Source organism: Garra rufa, chromosome 13 (assembly GCF_049309525.1).
Source record: "Garra rufa chromosome 13, GarRuf1.0, whole genome shotgun sequence".
NCBI lineage: Eukaryota > Metazoa > Chordata > Actinopteri > Cypriniformes > Cyprinidae > Garra > Garra rufa.
In genome coordinates, this window is record NC_133373.1 from 40,839,929 (window position 1) to 40,858,116 (window position 18,188).

General features: G+C 34.2%; 1 protein-coding gene across 2 annotated transcripts in view; it reads left to right on the forward strand.

The window, feature by feature from the left end:
• The window catches only part of LOC141348841 (sorting nexin-9-like), a 30,525-nt gene extending 12,376 nt beyond the window's left edge, over positions 1–18,149 (forward strand). The window contains exons 5-19 of one of the 2 annotated variants that reach the window (XM_073853136.1): positions 1,020–1,085; positions 3,375–3,537; positions 7,369–7,507; positions 7,684–7,765; positions 9,277–9,402; positions 9,489–9,606; positions 9,690–9,820; positions 11,158–11,264; positions 11,427–11,530; positions 11,907–11,984; positions 12,205–12,281; positions 14,577–14,666; positions 15,157–15,271; positions 17,140–17,231; positions 17,310–18,149. In XM_073853136.1, coding sequence (XP_073709237.1) covers positions 1,020–1,085; positions 3,375–3,537; positions 7,369–7,507; positions 7,684–7,765; positions 9,277–9,402; positions 9,489–9,606; positions 9,690–9,820; positions 11,158–11,264; positions 11,427–11,530; positions 11,907–11,984; positions 12,205–12,281; positions 14,577–14,666; positions 15,157–15,271; positions 17,140–17,231; positions 17,310–17,357 — 1,536 coding nt within the window. In that variant the 3' untranslated portion in view covers positions 17,358–18,149. The remainder of the gene's footprint in view (positions 1–1,019; positions 1,086–3,374; positions 3,538–7,368; positions 7,508–7,683; positions 7,766–9,276; positions 9,403–9,488; positions 9,607–9,689; positions 9,821–11,157; positions 11,265–11,426; positions 11,531–11,906; positions 11,985–12,204; positions 12,282–14,576; positions 14,667–15,156; positions 15,272–17,139; positions 17,232–17,309) is intronic. The other variant, XM_073853137.1, reaches the window with a different exon arrangement.
• Positions 18,150–18,188: the final 39 nt, after the last annotated feature.

Sequence of the window (18,188 nt, forward strand, 5' to 3'; positions counted from 1 at the left end):
TAAAAAAATGAATGGCATAGTTTATAATGAACTATTCCCATTTTTTTATCATGTTTTCAAAATGCATTTATTCATGTTTGCTTAATATCAATAAATATTGTAAAAACAGTTACATTTATTTAGTTAAATGTTAAAATAGCTATGGAACGAGCATTATTCAGCTGGTTAAAATTTTAACTAATTAGATTTATTGATGATTCTTGTGTATTTAAAACGCATTCAGTTTATTAGTACAGAAACATTAGACTCTTTTTTTATGTGTTTCATTTATTTAATTTTTGGTAACAAACAATGAACACTTATTTATTACACTATTTATTAATCTTTGATAATGTTAGTTAATAAAAATACAGTTCATTGTTTGTTCATGTTAGTTCACAGTGCATTGACTAATGTTAACAAGCACAGCTTTGATTTTTAATAATGCATTAGTCAATGAAATTAACATTAACTAAAAGGTGTTACCTTGTTTATTAATTACTGTAGGTTAAAATTGTATCATTAATTTATATGCAATTCAAATATATAAATATTAAATTTAGGCCTAAATATTTTTGGAGCATACATCATTAGAAGGCAGGGTTGTCTGAAATGGATCATACTACAATAATTGTCTGTTGTGAAAAACTGTTTAAATAATGGAGCATCTGTGTCTGTTAAAGGTTGTACAGATAACAATAAAAACCTGGTGTTTTAGAGTGTTCGTGTCAAGCTAAGACCGCTGAGTAGTTGCATGAGTTGTGTTGTTTTTTTGTTTTTTTTTTGATGATACAAGCATTTGTCTGAAATGCATCGTAAATTAAGTGGACACTGATGGTGAAGTTGCATGACTCTGGATTATCTCTCTGTTTTCTGTTTGATGAATAATGTTTTGTGCTAGTTTATAAACCTGTACAGGTCTCAGCTGTGCCTCTTCTATTGAGAATATCAGTGGTTTGATGAAGAAGGTCTTGTCTTTAGGGTCATGTCAGGGTAACCCTTTCCCTTTCAGCACTTTATGATATTGTCTTTGCCCTAAGGTGGATGTAGCTCAGCCGGAAACCCCAGTCACCCCAGTTTCCCCAGGACTTTCCTCACCTGATGAGGTACCCTAAATGCATTTGGCATGCAGGACGCCACGCATGCCTGATTCTGGAGCCCTCACTTACAAGACCAAAACCTAAACACCCTGTTCTCAGGGTCTGATTGCTTTAAGATTGAATCAGACTCCACTGATCACACCAGACAAATCACACATCGATCAAACTGATCAGCACTGTTTCAGCTAAATGGCCACATCACAGTCGATCTGCCAGCTTTTAAAACATAAATACAGTGATTCAATCATATGTTGGTCAGCTGTTTGAGATTTATTTGCAGAGTTTGCTTTTTATGTTACAGAAATGTTTTTTTTAATGTTTTGTTGTTGAAGAACTCAAAGCTGGTTTCTTATCAAGATTTTAGATTATCCAGACTGCTTTTTTTAACTTCCTGAACTGATAAACGGTATACATGAGTTGTGAATAAGCAGAACTCTTCACCACATTTTCTAAAGGAAGGCTTGCAGTGTATTGAATTATGTTAAATATAAGTCAAAGAAGTGGCGTCTGAATAGCTATTGGTCAAAAATGTCAAAAACGTTGCCTTCCTAATTCCAAACATGCATGAATGCACACAAACACTTTCTAAAACAATCCTTCGCCGCATGGTGCTACATTCTCAGTGCATGACATGCAGATTTTGCATGAGCAAATAAGAAATTAGGGAACCAAACAGATAGCGTTTGACTTTATCTGATGCATGTCTGTTGCCGACTGTGGTGAAATAATAGAATTATATTTGCAGCTATCATTTAACATGCATTTGCTGTGCTCAGAGCAAAAGGTCAAAGTTTTTTAAATGTGTTATTGATTACGAGATGATCGCTTGGATGATGTGCTTATTGTGGGTGGCCAGATGATGATTTGGAAACACAGAGCTTATGGTTTGTCTCTCTGTGGCTCTGGGCTTTTATGTCATCAAGGCCAGAGGTCCACTGAGAGTTAATTGTTCAGTGTTGACAAACTGAAGCATCCATCAGGAAGGTAAACATCTCTTTCCGTTCAACGCATCCATCTGTATACGTATAGTCCCATTTCATGCGCTTTCTTTAGAAGTCCTTGAATCTGTCGACGTCTGAAAATAGCTGCTCAAATGGAGTCTTTCAGGATAATATAATAAGAACTAAAAGTTATTAGAGTGCTTGTTGTTGGAAGTGAGTGGGCTTTTTGTATGTTTTTTTTAAAGTTACATAGATTAAAAGATCTTTTTGCTGGTAGCTAGAAAACATTCAAAAACCATTTCTGTGTGCTTGTGTTATGGAGAATTGTAAGCGTTTGCAATCGTAATGCATACAATTTATAAAAAGAGCACTCGACTGACCTCAACCTGCTGAACTTTAATTAAAGGGTTCACATGATGTTGTTAAAAAAGAGCATTATTTTGTGCATTTGTTGTAGTGCAGTGTGTTTATGCAGTTTGAGGTTCAAAAAACATATTATTTTCCACATACTGTACATTATTGTTGCTCCTCTCTGCCCTGCCTTTCTGTAACGCTTCGATCTTTACAAAACTCATCGTTGATGGAAACCGAGGTGTTCTCTGATTGGCCAGCTGCAAAAGCAAAAGTGTTTAGCCTTCCAAATGAGGACACAACTAGAAATCAGTGGTTAAGTTATATTCACAACACTGTTCCAGAACAGTACAACGCAAATATTCGAGCTTACAATGCCAGCTGTATGGCAAAGGCTATAAAGTGGGGCAATTCCAACGTTGCAAGGACAGTCTGTGATTCTGACTGACGGCCTGTAAGTACGTTTTCATATTTAAAGAATTTGCTACTGGCTATTCAAACACGGGTTTTGAGCAGTGTAGAGTAGTGCTTGTTTCTCGTTCTAAGATCAAAAATGCCTCGTTTATAATGGGTTTTATTGTTTCTGTCTCATTGCGCCGAGAAACGGCATCACAACATGGTTAGAGGCGTAACATTTCCTTCATGCGGTTGAGGTATTTGGCCAATCACAACGCACCAGATAGCTGACCAATCAGAGAACACCTCACAGTTTTGTAAACATCGAAGCGTTTCAGAAAGGCGGAGCAGAGAGGAGCAACAATAATGTACAGTATGTGAAAAATAATGTTTTTTTTTAACCTCAAACCGCATAAACAAAATAATGCAACATCATATGACCCCTTTAATGAGAGAATTTTTATTTTTGGGTGAGCTATCCCTTTAATATTGTTTGTAAATAGTTCAACTGCATTGCTTGGTCTGAGACTACTAGTGGTAATGCTGCTTTTTAATGCTTTTTGTTTCTTACTAATTGTAAACTTGTTGTTCTTTTTTCTTCTTTCAGACAAGTAATGGTAATGACCCATGGGCAGTATTTGACAATAATGCATCTGGGGGATTTTCTAATAACTGGGCAGCTCAGCCAGAGGGCACAGAGACGGGGAAAACCAGCAGCAATGCATGGCATGCTGGAGGACACGGGCATCCGCAGGCCTACCAGGGTCCAGGTAACAACTCAAATAAACTCATTCAGTCTAATCTAGTGGTTCTCAAACTTCTTGAATTCAAAGGTGTGCCATTGTCCACAACAATATTTGAAGGCCTCCTAGCCCTATTTTTGTTTTCAGATTGTTTTTACTCCTTGGAACCTCCTAGTTTTCGTAAATTATGTAATTAAAATTAAAACTGAATATTTTTTAGGAATTTGGAAACACAACTTATTATGTAACTGATAAAGTGTACACTGCTCTCCAAAAGTTTGGAAATGCCCTAGAAAAGTGGGGTTTTGGACAATGTTGGCATGAATCCTTTTTAATTTGTGTTAATTTGTGCACAAACTACATAAACATATTTTATTATATAAACAGTTTATCCATAGAAAAAAAAAATACATTTTTGAATTATCAAAATATCCACCATTAGCAGCTATTACAGCTCTGCATAATCTGAGCATCCGAGCTGTCAGTTTATTCAAACATTGACTTGATATATTACTCCAAGCCTCCTGAAGGATTGCCCAAAGATGATTCACACTATGCTGATATCGTCTAAAACCACACTTTGCCAGGGGTGTTTCCAAACTTTTGGAGGGCAGTGTATATTCATTATATAAATGTTTTATTTTTATTTTATTCAAATGTATTAATTTTAAGCTTGTTGTGTTCCAGTCATTTTTATGGACACCCGTTTCTGAGAAATGAGGTCAGAATTGTGAGATATAAACTCGCAATTCTGACTTTTTTCCTCAACAGTGGGATATAAACTCGCGATTGCGTGTTATAAAGTTAGAATTGCAAGATGTAAACTCAAAATTGGTAGAAAAAAAGTCTGAATTGTGAGAAAAGTCATAATTTAATTTAAAGTCATAAAATATTTTTAAATGTTTTTTATTTTTATTTTATTTTTTTTATTCAGTGGCGGATTTCATTCCAAAAATTATACTTTTTGTACTTTTTTTGGCTTAATGATTCATTATCAAACCAGTCTAAATCAATACGATTTTTAAAAGTCCTTATTCCGTAAATGCCAATGAATAGAAGTTTAAAAAATATTCACAATTACTCACAGTTTCTACCAATAAAGCATTTTAGACCTTAGTATAACTATATATTTCTATTTTTAAAATGTCTAAGAAGTTTCAAAAATATTCACAATTGCTCATTTTTTTGTGTTTTAGTCATTTTATATAGAAGCCCATTTCCGCCAATGAATAAAAAATAAAAAGGTAATTGTGGGTTTTTATCTTCTTTTTTTTACCTTATTCTGTAATTGCCAATGCATAGAGGGGTCTTCGAAATACATAGGGCAAAAAGTGTGGAAACTCTAGATGTTATATATCGTAAGAAATATTTTGCAGTGATTTAATTTTGTTAATGGTCTTTCAATGCAGTATGTCTTGTTCACTGTCTTAAACGGAAAACTCCACAGCCACAAGGCAAAAATACTTATCATAATGTTTATTCCTCACCGGGAGCTATTACATTCCTCTTTAAGGGTTTCAGTCCAGGATATTTAGAAAAAAGAAAGGCTCTTCAGAAAGGAGTTTGTGAGTAGCCAAAGTGCTGCATAATGTTACATGGATGTTCTTGGCAGATTTTTTATATTACCAAAACAAACTACTGTACAAGAGTGTAAGAATGCTTTAATAATAGAAAACTAGCATACTGCACAGTGCATTTCCTGGTACTTGTTTAAGCTGCACTGTGACAGCGGAAATGGTATTTAATATGCACTGTTGTATATCAAAGTATGTAAAAATATGGAAGTTGTTTTACAAGTAGTTGTGGAATACGTGGGCGTGGCTCAGTGATCTCATCTATGACTATGAGTCATGTGTTAGGCTGAAGTTTGCCAGCAATGGTGTCATCTCTGGAACTCCGTTGGTTTTGGTCTGTTTTGGAGAAATAAGAAACTGAAATTCAACATTTCCATGTGCTGTAAAATTCAGCTTCTACAAGTCTGTGTCCTATATAGACAAGCAGAGCATGTGGATTTGTTTTAAAGATGTTTTCCCCTGAAAACTGATTTATTCCCGCAGACAAGATGACTCTTTCACCGAATTACTCATGAACTCATAACATTCTAGAAATTAAATATAGTTTTATTTTTCCACTGAACACTTGTGCAATCAATGCATAATGCACATTAGACTCTGTAGAGGTGATATTTGTTGTCAGAAAGAAACTTAAAAGATTTATTTTACCATAACAAATTATCTTTTCCTTTTCTCTGAAGACATTTACCCCTACCCATGTCTTATTGAGCTCTCAGGTAAACCATGAAATTCATGTGAGGATGTAAATGTGTTTTTAATAACAAGCTGCATGAGCCAAACAGTTGCCAGAAACTCACAGGAATGTGTGAGAGTGTTTTGTAGGGCTTGTTGCTGTGAAATGTTTTGGTTACTTAACACAGCCTCAATTTATGAGTTTTTGCTCAAGTACAGGCATGTTTATGTCTCAGGGGTTTTATTAAAACTAACATATATAAATGTTTTTTTTTTTGTTATATTTTTCATATTAAAACTGACTTGGAAACTGTTTAGCATTCCTTCATTCATTTTAATACTTTTCAAAAACCTTTAATGTACAAAACTTTGAATATTTATTATACAGTTGTAGATTACATACAATATCTCTCTCTCTCTCTATATATATATATATACAGTATATATTATAATTATGTGACGACGACCAGTTTTTGCACAAACTACAAATATTGAAGCTTTATCAGAGGCTAGTTAGCATGGATGATTTGTCTTGAGTGTGTTTGGATAACTAACACCTGGTTCACAAAGTGCTTTTTAGTTTGAAGCAGTTGAAGTCAAAAATGTACATAAACACCTTGCAGAATCTGCAAAATGTTAATTATTGTACCAAATTAAAAGAGATCATTCAAAATGCATGTTATTTTATATTTAGTACTGACCTAAATAAGATATTTTGCTTAAAAGATGTTTACATAATAGTCCATAAGAAAAAATAATAATTGAATTTATAAAAATGACCCTGTTCAAAAGTTTACATACACTTGATTCTTAATACTTGATCCACAGCTGTGTTTATTTGTTCTGTTTTGTTTAGTGATAGTTGTTCATGAGTTCCTTGTTTGTCCTGAACAGTTAAACTGCCTGATGTGCTTCAGAAAAATCCTACAGGTCCCACAAATTCTTTGACTTTTCAGCATTTTTATGTATTTGCACCCTTTCCAACAATGACTGTATGATTTTGAGATCTTTTCACACTGAGGACAACTGAGGGACTCATATGCAACTATGACAAAGGGTTCAAAGACTTAAATTTGAAGATCAAGGTAAATTTAGCTTATTTTGTCTTCTGGGAAACATGTATGTGTCTTCTGTAGCTTCTGAAGGGCAGTACTAAATGAAAAAAATATGATATTTAGGCAAAATATGAAAAATGTACACATCTTCATTCTGTCCAAAAGTTTTCACCCCCTGGCTCATAATGCATTGTTTTTCCTTCTGAAGCATCGGTGAGCATTTGAGCCTTCTGTAATACTTCCATATGAGTCCATCAATTGTCCTCAGTGTGAAAAGATGGATCTCAAAGTCATACAGTCATTGTTGTAACGTGTTAAAATATACGAAAAAGCTGAAAAAACAGAATTCCAAGGGATTCATGAGCAAACATCATGTGTATGTAAATGTCTTTTATGAGAAGTATCTTATTCGTGTCAGTACTAAATAAAAATAACATGCATTTTGTATAATCCCTCTTATTTTGGTAAAATAATTAACATTTTGCAGATTCCGCAAGGTGTATGTAAACTTTTGAATTCAACTGTATGTTTGAAGTGTGTGTAATGACTGTTTATAGGTGCAGAAGACGATGAGTGGGACGAGGAGTGGGATGATGTGAAGTCATCGGGTGGCTATGCTGAGTCTGAGGCTGGAGAGGGTGGGGCTATAAACAGAGGCGGAGCTCATGGTTCATCTATGAAAATTGCCCTCAACAAGTAAGTCAGATCACACCACACAGACTGGATGTACACCCAAGAGTCACATAATAATACACATAATAGAGACATAATCCAGTTGATGTGCTTTTTTCATGTGTGCTTTCTGAATTATATTTTCATTTTTTTATCATTTTGTTTTTATGTCCATTGTAAGCAGCATCTTCTCTTTGCAGATTCCCTGGCTTCTCCAAATCAGGTCCTGAGCTGTACCTGCTGTCCAAACAGCCCGCCAAAGGAACCAAGTTGCCTGTTTACGTAAGCCACTCTTAAAGTCTTAAATTGCCTTTCCACAAATTAAAGGAAGGGTAGGTGATTTCAGAAAGGCTAGCAATAGCAAGCTAGCTTTGAATGATAGATCCCCACCCTCTCTGCATAATCACTTTGCAAAGCCACACCTTCCCCAAAACACACAAACAGGCTGACCAAAGGCTAACCTGTGACGTAATGTGAAACTGCATTGGTGGAGGGTTGAATGCAATGCTGTCAGATTACCTCATGATGAGAAAACATTATAGTACAAAGCGCATAATATTACAATCATAACGCCTTTCATTCTCACTGGAATGTGCTGATGACGTATCATGTCTGCGCAACCAGGTATGCAAATAGACATTTTGATTGGACCAGTGTTGGGAGTAACGCATTACAAATAACACGAGATTCGTAATCAGATTACTTTTTAAAGTAACTAGTAAAGTATTGCATTACTTTAAAATTTGAGTTACTTTTTCAAATAAGTAACTCAAGTTAATTTGTTTTCCCATTTATTCACTGACACCTATCCAGTCCAGTAATTTTACTTTTGGTGTTAAAGGCCCTTACAGTTGCCAAAAAATATAACTTTTGGGTTTTTTCTTATTAAAAACAAATAAACAAGCCCAGAAGTAACGCAAAATAACGTAATGTATTACTTTGCATTAAAAGTAACTAACCTGCTTTTAAGGCCTTAAAGTCTTAAATCAGAGCAGAAAGTCTGAAATTCATAGATATAGAATTAAATGTTGCATGCACTGACAAAAATGTGTAACTTGCGCCGTCTTTTCCAATGCAAATATCTAAACAGCTTTAAATCAAATTACATTTACTTGAAATGCAAAAGAAAATCTTGTGTTCTGAGAAACTGAAGAAAATTAAGTGAGTTGATGCTTCAAACAGGAACAAACATCTGTTAGTGAGATATGAGAGTTTGATTTCTGTTTTAAAGTTCCCATGAAATCAAAATTATTTTTTGGCTTTTAGGATGAATATGTTAGCCTTAAGATTATCTATGAGATAAGTGTAGAAAAAAAAACTAAAATTTGCATTTACAAGATGTAAGCATTCAAAACTTACAGTCTCTAACTTCTGCGGATCAATGATGTTGATGACATCATCCTGCACTTTCTGTCCAATCAGATGCTCTCTAGATTACAAAGCTTCCCGCCCCATACACTATAAATAGACGTTGAAGTTGCGGCTGAAATTAGTCACTTATTCACAGAGTTAGTTTTTTCTGTATGGTGAATGGGAATGGGGAATGATTCAGGCAGTGTACAAATGCTTTCAATTGGGGCAAAAGAAGTCTGGTTTTGCGCTGTCACGCAAAACCACCACAGCTTTCACACAGTCTGCTTCAGTTCAGTGGCAGGATAATTGCCCACTTCAGTGGACCTTTAAGTTGATGACCCTTAGGTTGATTAGAAATGGTACTTGTGGCTCCATAAAGGATTTTAATTGCTATAAAATTTTAATATGATATGAATGTGTGTATATATACTGTATTTCAGGGAGGAGAGGTTGGCCCAGTGTGGGCGTATCCAGACTATCAGCTAGACTGTGTTGTCGCTGACCCTAAAAAGGGCTCCAAAATGTATGGCCTCAAGAGTTACATTGAGTACCAAGTCACACCTACTGTAAGTACAGAAAGCATCATGCTTGCATAAGCACCTCCATCTTAATGATTCCAGCTGATGTTTCATGTCATCCAATGTTTTTGCAGACCACAAACAAGCCTGTCAATCACAGATACAAGCACTTCGATTGGTTATATGAAAGACTTTTGGATAAATATGGGTCGGCGATTCCAATCCCCTGCCTGCCTGATAAACAGGTGACAGGTAAGCACTTTTTTTTACTTACTGTTCACTGTAAAGAAGTTCAAATGGAAATGGTATGAGGTTGATTAATACACCGCTTTTAGGTCGATTTGAGGAGGAATTTATAAAAATGCGCATGGAGAGGCTTCAGGGTTGGATGACGCGAATGTGCCGGCATCCGGTTATCTCCTGCAGTGAAGTCTTCCAGCTGTTTCTCTCCTACAAAGATGAGAAGGTAAAGAGTGTTTAAATACAGTTGAGGTCAGAATTTGCAAAATGTTATTTTACCAAAATAAAAGGGATGATACATAATACGTGTTATTTTTTATTTTTTTATTTAGTACTGACCTGAATAAGATATTTCACATAAATTACGTTTACATATAGTCCACAAGAGAAAATAATAGTTGAGTTTATAAACATGACCCCGTTCAAAAGTTTACAAATGCTTGATTCTTAATACTGCGTTGTTACCTGAATGACCCACAGCTATTTTTTTGTTTGTTTGTTTAGTGATAGTTGTTCATGAGTCCTTTTTTTGTCTTGAAAAGTTAAACTGCCCGCTGTTCTTCAGAAAAATCCTTTAGGTCCCACAAATTCTTTGGCTTTTCAGCATTTTTGTGTATTTGAACCCTTTCCAACAATGACTGTATGATTTTGAGATCCATCTTTTCACGCCGAGGACAACTGAGGGACTCATAAGCAATTATTACAGAAGGTTCAAACTCTCACTGATATTTCAGAAGGAAAAACGATGCATTACGAGCCAGGGGTGTAAACTTTTGAACAGAATGAAGATGTGTACATTTTTCTTATTTTGCCTAAATATCATATTTTTTTATTTAGTACTGCTCTTCAGAAGCTACAGAAGATACATTTTTCCTCAAAGACAAAATAAGTTAAATTTACCCTGATCTTCAAATTCAAAACGTTTTCATCCCCCAGCTCTTAATGCATTGTTTTTGCTTCTGAAGCATCAGTGAGAGTTCAGTAATAGTTGCATATGAGTCCCTCAGTTGTCCTCAGTGTGAAAAGATGGATCTCAAAAACATACAGTCATTGTTGGAAAGAGTTCAAATACACAAAAATACTGAAAAACCAAAGAATTTGTGGGACCTGAAGGATTTTTCTGAAGAAGAGTGGGCAGTTTAACTGTTGGGGACAAACAAGGGACTCATGAACAACTATCATTATATAAAAAAAAACAGCTGTGGACCATTCGGGCAACAACACAGTATTAAGAATCAAGTGTATGTAAACTTTTGAATGGGATAATTTTTATAAATTCAACTATTATTTTCTCTTGTGGACTATACTGTATGCGAAATATCTTATTCAGGTCAGCACTAAATAAAAAATAACATGCATTTTGTATGATCTCTGTTATTTTGGTAAAATAATTAACATTTTGCAGATTCTGCGAAGTGTATGTAAACTTTTGACCTCAACTGTAAATATATAGATTCATCAGGTTTCCTTTGGCCCCTTTGTATCTTCCACCTAAACATCCAGCAAAATGCTGTAGGTTTTTAGACAAGCCTTTACTTTTGTTATTATTAATCTGTATTACAGGACTGGAAAACAGGAAAGAGAAAAGCAGAGAAAGACGAGACAGTCGGAGTCATGATTTTTTCCACAATAGAGCCTGAGGGCTTGCCAGACATGGATATTACTGAAGTGTAAGTTGGTTATTAGCTGGATTTATTGTTAGATCAACCAACCCCAGTTAATATGATCAGCCAGAAACTGATTTGTAGCTGGTCAAAGATGGGTTGCCAGATAATAACAAGTAACCTCTTCATGTTGATGGAAGTGCATCTGTGTTGTCTTGTTACCTTCAGAGAGCAGAAGTGTGAGCAGTTCAACCGTTTCTCCAGGGCGATGGACGACGGTGTGAAAGACTTGCTGACAATAGGAAATGAACATTGGAAACGTTGCACAGGCCGTGAGTATCACTTGTGATACTCAAAGTTGCACTCCATAAGCATATATGTGAATATATATATATGTGTGTATGTAAAAATGTATCTTGATTAATAAATCAGCATATTAGAATAATTTCTGAAGGAGCATGTGACACTGAAGTCTGGAGTAAAGATGCTGAAAAATTTTGCCTTGTGTCACAGGAATAAATTACATTTAAATTTGCCTGTTTGTAAAATTTTGAACCTCGGAAACAGAGGCAAATTTTTACTGTCCAACTTTAAAAAGCTGAATTTGACTGGAGTGCATTGTGAAAAAATCTCCACAAATTAAATGTCATACTTCAAGTTTTAAGAGTCTCGAGTTGATTAGTCTTATTTCCTGTTTGTTTTTCTCAGCTCTTCCAAAAGAATATCAACGGATTGGCAAAGCTTTCCAAAACCTGTCCTCAGTGTTCATTAGCAGTGGATATGAAGGTATCAGAAACTATTTGGTTCCTCTTACTAATGAAAATTAATGAGGTAAAAATGTTTTGTTCTCTTTTTGACATCTGGTCTAGTTCTGAGAACTTTATTCAGCACTTTCTTGTTCCTTTTTCACTCACCTTACTTTAGATTTGACCAGCAGTCTTTGCGTTATATGTCCAACCATTAGTATTTTGGTTATCCTGAATGTGTGGTTTTGTTTGACTCAAAGGAGAGGCTACGCTCACAGACGCGCTGACGGCGGCAGGAAAGACCTATGAGGAGATCGCTCAGATGGTGGCGGAGCAGGTATTAGAAGAACTTTAATAAAACACTGTCTCAGTTCTCTCTTATACAGTATTAGGAAGTTATGTCTCATACAGCCTCTTATGTTATAGGAGAAGTGTAACTGTAAATGATTTGTGCATCAAAACATCCTTATATATTACCAGATTTTATTATACACTATTTACATTTAAAAGTTTAGGGGTAGCTAGATTATTTTTAGTGTTTTTGAAAAGTATTTTATGCTCTTCAAGGCTGCATTTGCTTGATTTAAAGGTGCAGTTTGAACAGTGATGCTGTAAATTATTACAATTTAAAACTTTTTTATGTACTGTATACTAGAGCTGCACAATTAATCGTTAAAAGATCGCGATCTCGATTCGACCCCCCTCACGATCTTAATCCAGCATTTATACGATTCAGCCAATTATATTTTATTTGTATTTTACATTTTTTGCTAGCCTAATTACTGCACAAACTGCTGTGAGCTGATGCAGTGACAGGTTCGTTTTTTGTTTCAAGGAAGTTTATACTTTTATTCAGCAAGGATGTGTTAAATTAATAAAAAGTGATAGTAAAGACTTAGATTGTTAGAAAATATTTCTGTTTTGAGTAAATGCTGTTCTTTTTTAACTTTTTATTCATCACAGAATCCTGAAAAAAGCAAAGGTTCCAAAAAATATTAAGCAGCACAACTGCTTCCAACAATAATAAATAAGCATATACAAATTTCTGAAGGATCATGTGACACTGAAGACTAGAGTATTGATGCTGAAAATTCAGATTTTCATCACAGAAATAAATAATATTTTAAATTATATTAATATAGTAAACTGATATTTTAAGTTATTTAAAATAATGTCAAAAACTGCAATCCACTAATAAACTTTTTCCACGATTCTCTGATGAATATAAAGTAAAAAAAAAAAATAATCAGTTACTTAAATCCCAAACTTTTGAATAGTAACGCATGTAAGGTCATTATCGAAAAATAAGCCCTGAAAGGGTGATCAGGACCCTGAAAGCAGCTGTGTAGATGGGAGGAAAACTTCATCCTGAATTACACTTAATTACACAATGAATGAAAACATTGTTGTTTGGCCTCCAAACTGTGATCGTTGAAGGCGCTTGTCTGGTAAGTGGTCTTGTGTCACCAGTGTAGCCTTGGTTATTTTTAGAGCTCTGTTAGCCCTTCATGTCATCTAGCAGTAAAGAGAATAAAATGGGGAAAAAAGGCGATGTCTTATGTGTTTTTGACTACCTCAAAATGTTTTCTGACCAAACAATTGAAGTTACAGACCAATGTTTTTTATTGGTTAACCTAAATCATTTATTTACATATAATTAAAATTTTATTATTAAAGAAGACCTATTTATTATTATTATTATTATTAACCCCTTTTTACAATATGTAAAATAAGTCTCAGGTTTCCCCAGAATGTCTCTGTGAAGTTTCAGCTCAAAATACCCCACATATCATTTATTATATAATTTTGAAAATGCCCACTTTGAGTGGAAGCAGAAATATACCTGCATGTCTGTTTGAATGCAAATGAGCTGCTGCTCTCCGCCCCCTTTTCTAGAATAGGACTGTGCCTTTACAGCTAGTACCTCAGATATTCTGCTAAAAAAAAAAAAAACATCTGTTTGATATTTCATTATCATATCTATCGTGCTAAAGTCATGCGTTTTAAATCATATTCACCGAAACTTCTGATATGAGATTTTCTAAATGCACACATCTGAAACACATGCACAGAAAACTGCCGTCACACGGCATGTGAATATTAAACTAAGTTCTCTTTCATGTCTTATTGCGCTTAAAATGTCAAAATACACACAAGTTCATTAAAACACACATGAGGAGTTACAAAAAGTAATTTTTGTCTGTTAACAGCTGTTTAAAAAATGTATTATTTATATTAGATCTGTGTGGCTGCAGCGTAATATACAATAAAATAAATAAATAAATAAATCCACTGACCGATTATAGAACTTAAACATGGAAAAAGTCAGATTTTTATTATACGTCACCTTTAAAAAAGAACTGAATTACCTGTTGTTTAATGATTAATTGAGTCTAGTTGTAAGAGAATTGTTTCAGTTTGCTGTTTTCTCCAGCCTCTAATGGCTGTTTCAGTCTAGTTGAATTCTGATTCTTGTCTACGAGTGAAAGCGTTTTCCGTGCGTACGCATGCATATGTGTGTGAGTGACGTAAACGTTTCGTGAGCGGTTGAATGAAGTGACCCTGGGTGTGTTTGTGCACCATCTGATTTAGTCATTCAGTTTTGTCTCTCTCTCTCTCTCTCTCACTCTAGCCCAAGAAAGACCTTCACTTCCTCATGGAAACTAACAATGAGTACAAAGGTCTGCTGGGATGCTTTCCTGACACTATTGGAGTTCACAAGGTAAACGAGAAAGGGCTAATATTCAGACTAGCAGCTCTAATAAACTCAAACAATTTTAAAACTTAGTGAGCACACTAACTGTCATAGAAATTCATAAGTGATCTTTCAAGCACCTCAGTAAGTGTTTGAACAGAGCAGTAGATTATATCCACCTTTTTCCTCAGCACAGAAGTAAGCCTATGGGTGAGACTTCTGGTTCGTTATCTGCAATAGAGAAATAATGAGAAGAATAACATTGTGCAGTGAACGGTAAAACTGTTTGCTCTACAAACCAGTGAGTTCATAATTAAGATAATTCATTAAAATAATATGGTAAGACACACCAATTTGCAATATCAAGCAGCAAAAGAGCTTAAAATAGCTGGATGCGGATGAGACCGGAAGCCAGACCTATAAAATGTATAGACTTTTTCTTACGGGAAGAAAAAGGTGGATACAAAGATATGAAAATTGGAGAAATGACTTGGCTGACTGCATTTCTTTTACACAGGCTGCCATAGAGAAGGTAAAGGAAGCAGATAAATTGGTGGCCGCTGGTAAAATCACCTCCTCGGAAAAGATTGGCATGTCTAAACGTGCCAGCACCATGTCATACGCTCTGCAAGGTATTGTGACCCCAAAACCACCTTTGGAAGTTTGACATGCATCATAATTACACTAAGACTTACATGATGTTAAGACAACATTAGAATGCTGGAAACATAACTATAATTTTCAAGGCCCAATAGACACAAACAGAGTAAAGTACAGGGCTCCCACGGGGCTGGAAAACCGGGAAATATGAGTGATTTCCAGGCTTTGAAAAGCCATGGAAATTTCTTTAGTCAGTACTTGTTTTTTCAAAACCTGTGAAGTGGAAAATGCATGAAAAAAATCTTTAAAATATTCTTTTCTGTTTTATATTGTTGTCATATTGTTTTATAGTATTATACACTGCACATGACTGTGTAAAATAAGGTTATTTATAATACTGCATTTTATTTATTTCTGTGTGTATGTGTGTGTATATATACACTCCCAGTCAAAAGGTTTTTGAACAGTAAGAATTTTACGTTTTTTTTTAAGTATCTTCTGCTGTACAGCAAAAAGAGTACAATTTTTAAATATTTTTACTATTTTTTTACTATTTAAAATAACTGTTTTCTATTTGAATATATTTTGAAATGTAATTTATTCCTGTGATTTTAAAGCATCATTGAACCAGTCACATGATCCTTCAGAAATCATTCTGATATTCTGATTTGTTGCTCAAAAAACATTTACTATTAATAATATTATTATGTTGAAAACAGCTAAATAGATTTTTTCAGGTTTCTTTGATGAATAGGAAGTTAAGAAAAACAGCATTTATCTAAAATAGAAATCTTCTGTAACATTATAAACGTCTTTATCGTCACTTGTGAACAATTTAAAGCATCCTTGTTAAAAGTATTGATTTCTATAATTTTTCTAACATTTGTACAATTTTTACAAAAGCTTTTCATTTCAGATAAATTCTGATCTTTGGATCTTTCTATTCATCAAAAAAATCCTGAAAAAAATGTACACACTGTTTTAAATATTGATGATGATGATAATAATAATAATAATAATAATAATAAATGTTTTTTGAGCAGCAAAACAGAACATGTGACACTGAACTGAAGACTGGAGTAATGATGTTGAAAATTTAGCTTTGATCACAGGAATAAATTACATTTTAAAATATATTCAAATAGAAACAATTATTTTAAATAGTAAAAAATATTTCAAAATTTTACTGTTTTTGCTGTATTTTGGATCACATCTGCTTGGTGAGCAGAAGAGACGTCTTTAAAAACATTACGATTCTTACTGTTCAAAAACTTTTGACTGTTAGTGTGTGTATAAATAAGTGTGTGTGTGTGTGTGTGTGTGTGTGTGTGTGTGTGTGTGTGTGTGTGTGTGTGTGTGTGTGTATATATATACACACACACATTTATTTATACACACATTACTGTATATATAAATATTTTTATATATATTTATATTTATGGAGTAATATTGTGAAATTATTATTAAAAATATAATAAATAATTAATACATTTTAAGATTTATTCCTGTGATGCAAAGCTGAATTTTCAGCATCATACTCTTAATTTCCTTCAGAAATCATTCTAATATGCTGATTTGAAATATGTTTTATCAATGTTGACAACAGTTTTGTGGAAAAATTCTAAATATTTTTTCAGGATTCTTTAATGAATAGAAAGTTTAAAACAGAATTTTTTTTTTAGAACTTTTGTAACTTTATAAATGTTTTTACTGTCACATTTTTTTCAATTTAATGCATCCTTGCTAAATGAAAGTATTAATTTCTACCAAAAAATGTTCTTGAATGTTATTTTTTTTAGTCAATCTTGATAATATTTTCTGCCTATAATAACTGAAAAAAGAAAAATCCTGTAAAGTCAAAACTCAAAGTGATGATTTTGACAATCTGTCCTCCACACAGCTGAGATGAACCACTTCCATAGCAACCGTATCTATGACTACAACAGGGTGATGCAGCAGTACCTGGAGCAGCAAGTCAAATTCTATGAGCAGGTAAAGTCTCTAAACAATAGTGAAATTCCATAATTTCTTGAAATGTTAGAACATTAAAACGCTGTTCATGTTTCGCAGATTGCAGAGAAACTACGTCACGCTCACAGTCAGTTCACTACCATGTAACGGCAGAGCGGCCGTCCAGAAGCTGCCTCACTCTCTCTCTCTTCCCCTTATGTGATTATTCTCGTTCTGTTTTTCTATTCATGTTATTCGTGTCATGATGTCAGTGCCATAAAAATATCTGTCCATCTCAGGCCAAAGATAGCGTCGATCCGTGGCCAAGCTCAAGTGTTTTTAAAAAGCAGCTACAGATTGTGACTAAAATATCAGATTATATGGGGGCTTTAATTATTATAATTATGTAGTTGTTGATTTGGATGTTCCAAGTTCTGTTCGTTGTGATTTAAGATAAATATAAAAGATGCAGAGAGACGTAACATTACAGACTTTTATACAAATGTCCTAAACATATTCTGGTGAATAAACGAGGCCAAGGTAAGTTCGATTGTGCCTTATTTTTGTAGAGACCCTGCAAAAAGAAAAAGAAAAAAAAACTTTACTGTGGCCTTTCAGATGCATCATCCTGTTTGTGTTTGGTCACGGCCAAAACAACCCCAATCATTTTCAATGGAGGCTTCAGAAGATAATAACAGGAGGGCTGGTCCTTTTCCCCCATAAGAGACATTTCGATGTTATTTTTCTCTCTCCCCAAAGCCAAATTACAAACAGAGATCATGCTCAGCTTTCCACCTCAGTGCAATTATCACCAATTTCTTACTCTGTACAAATGAAATTATACTCTTTCTGATGCATGTTGTTCATATATTTTTTATGTATAGCAGTGTTTGCAAGTCTTTTGCACACATAATGACAACAATTGAGATTATGATTAAATAAATACTGATTTGTATGCTATTCTGTCTGTATGAGTGTCTAAAAACGTAGTGTGATTAA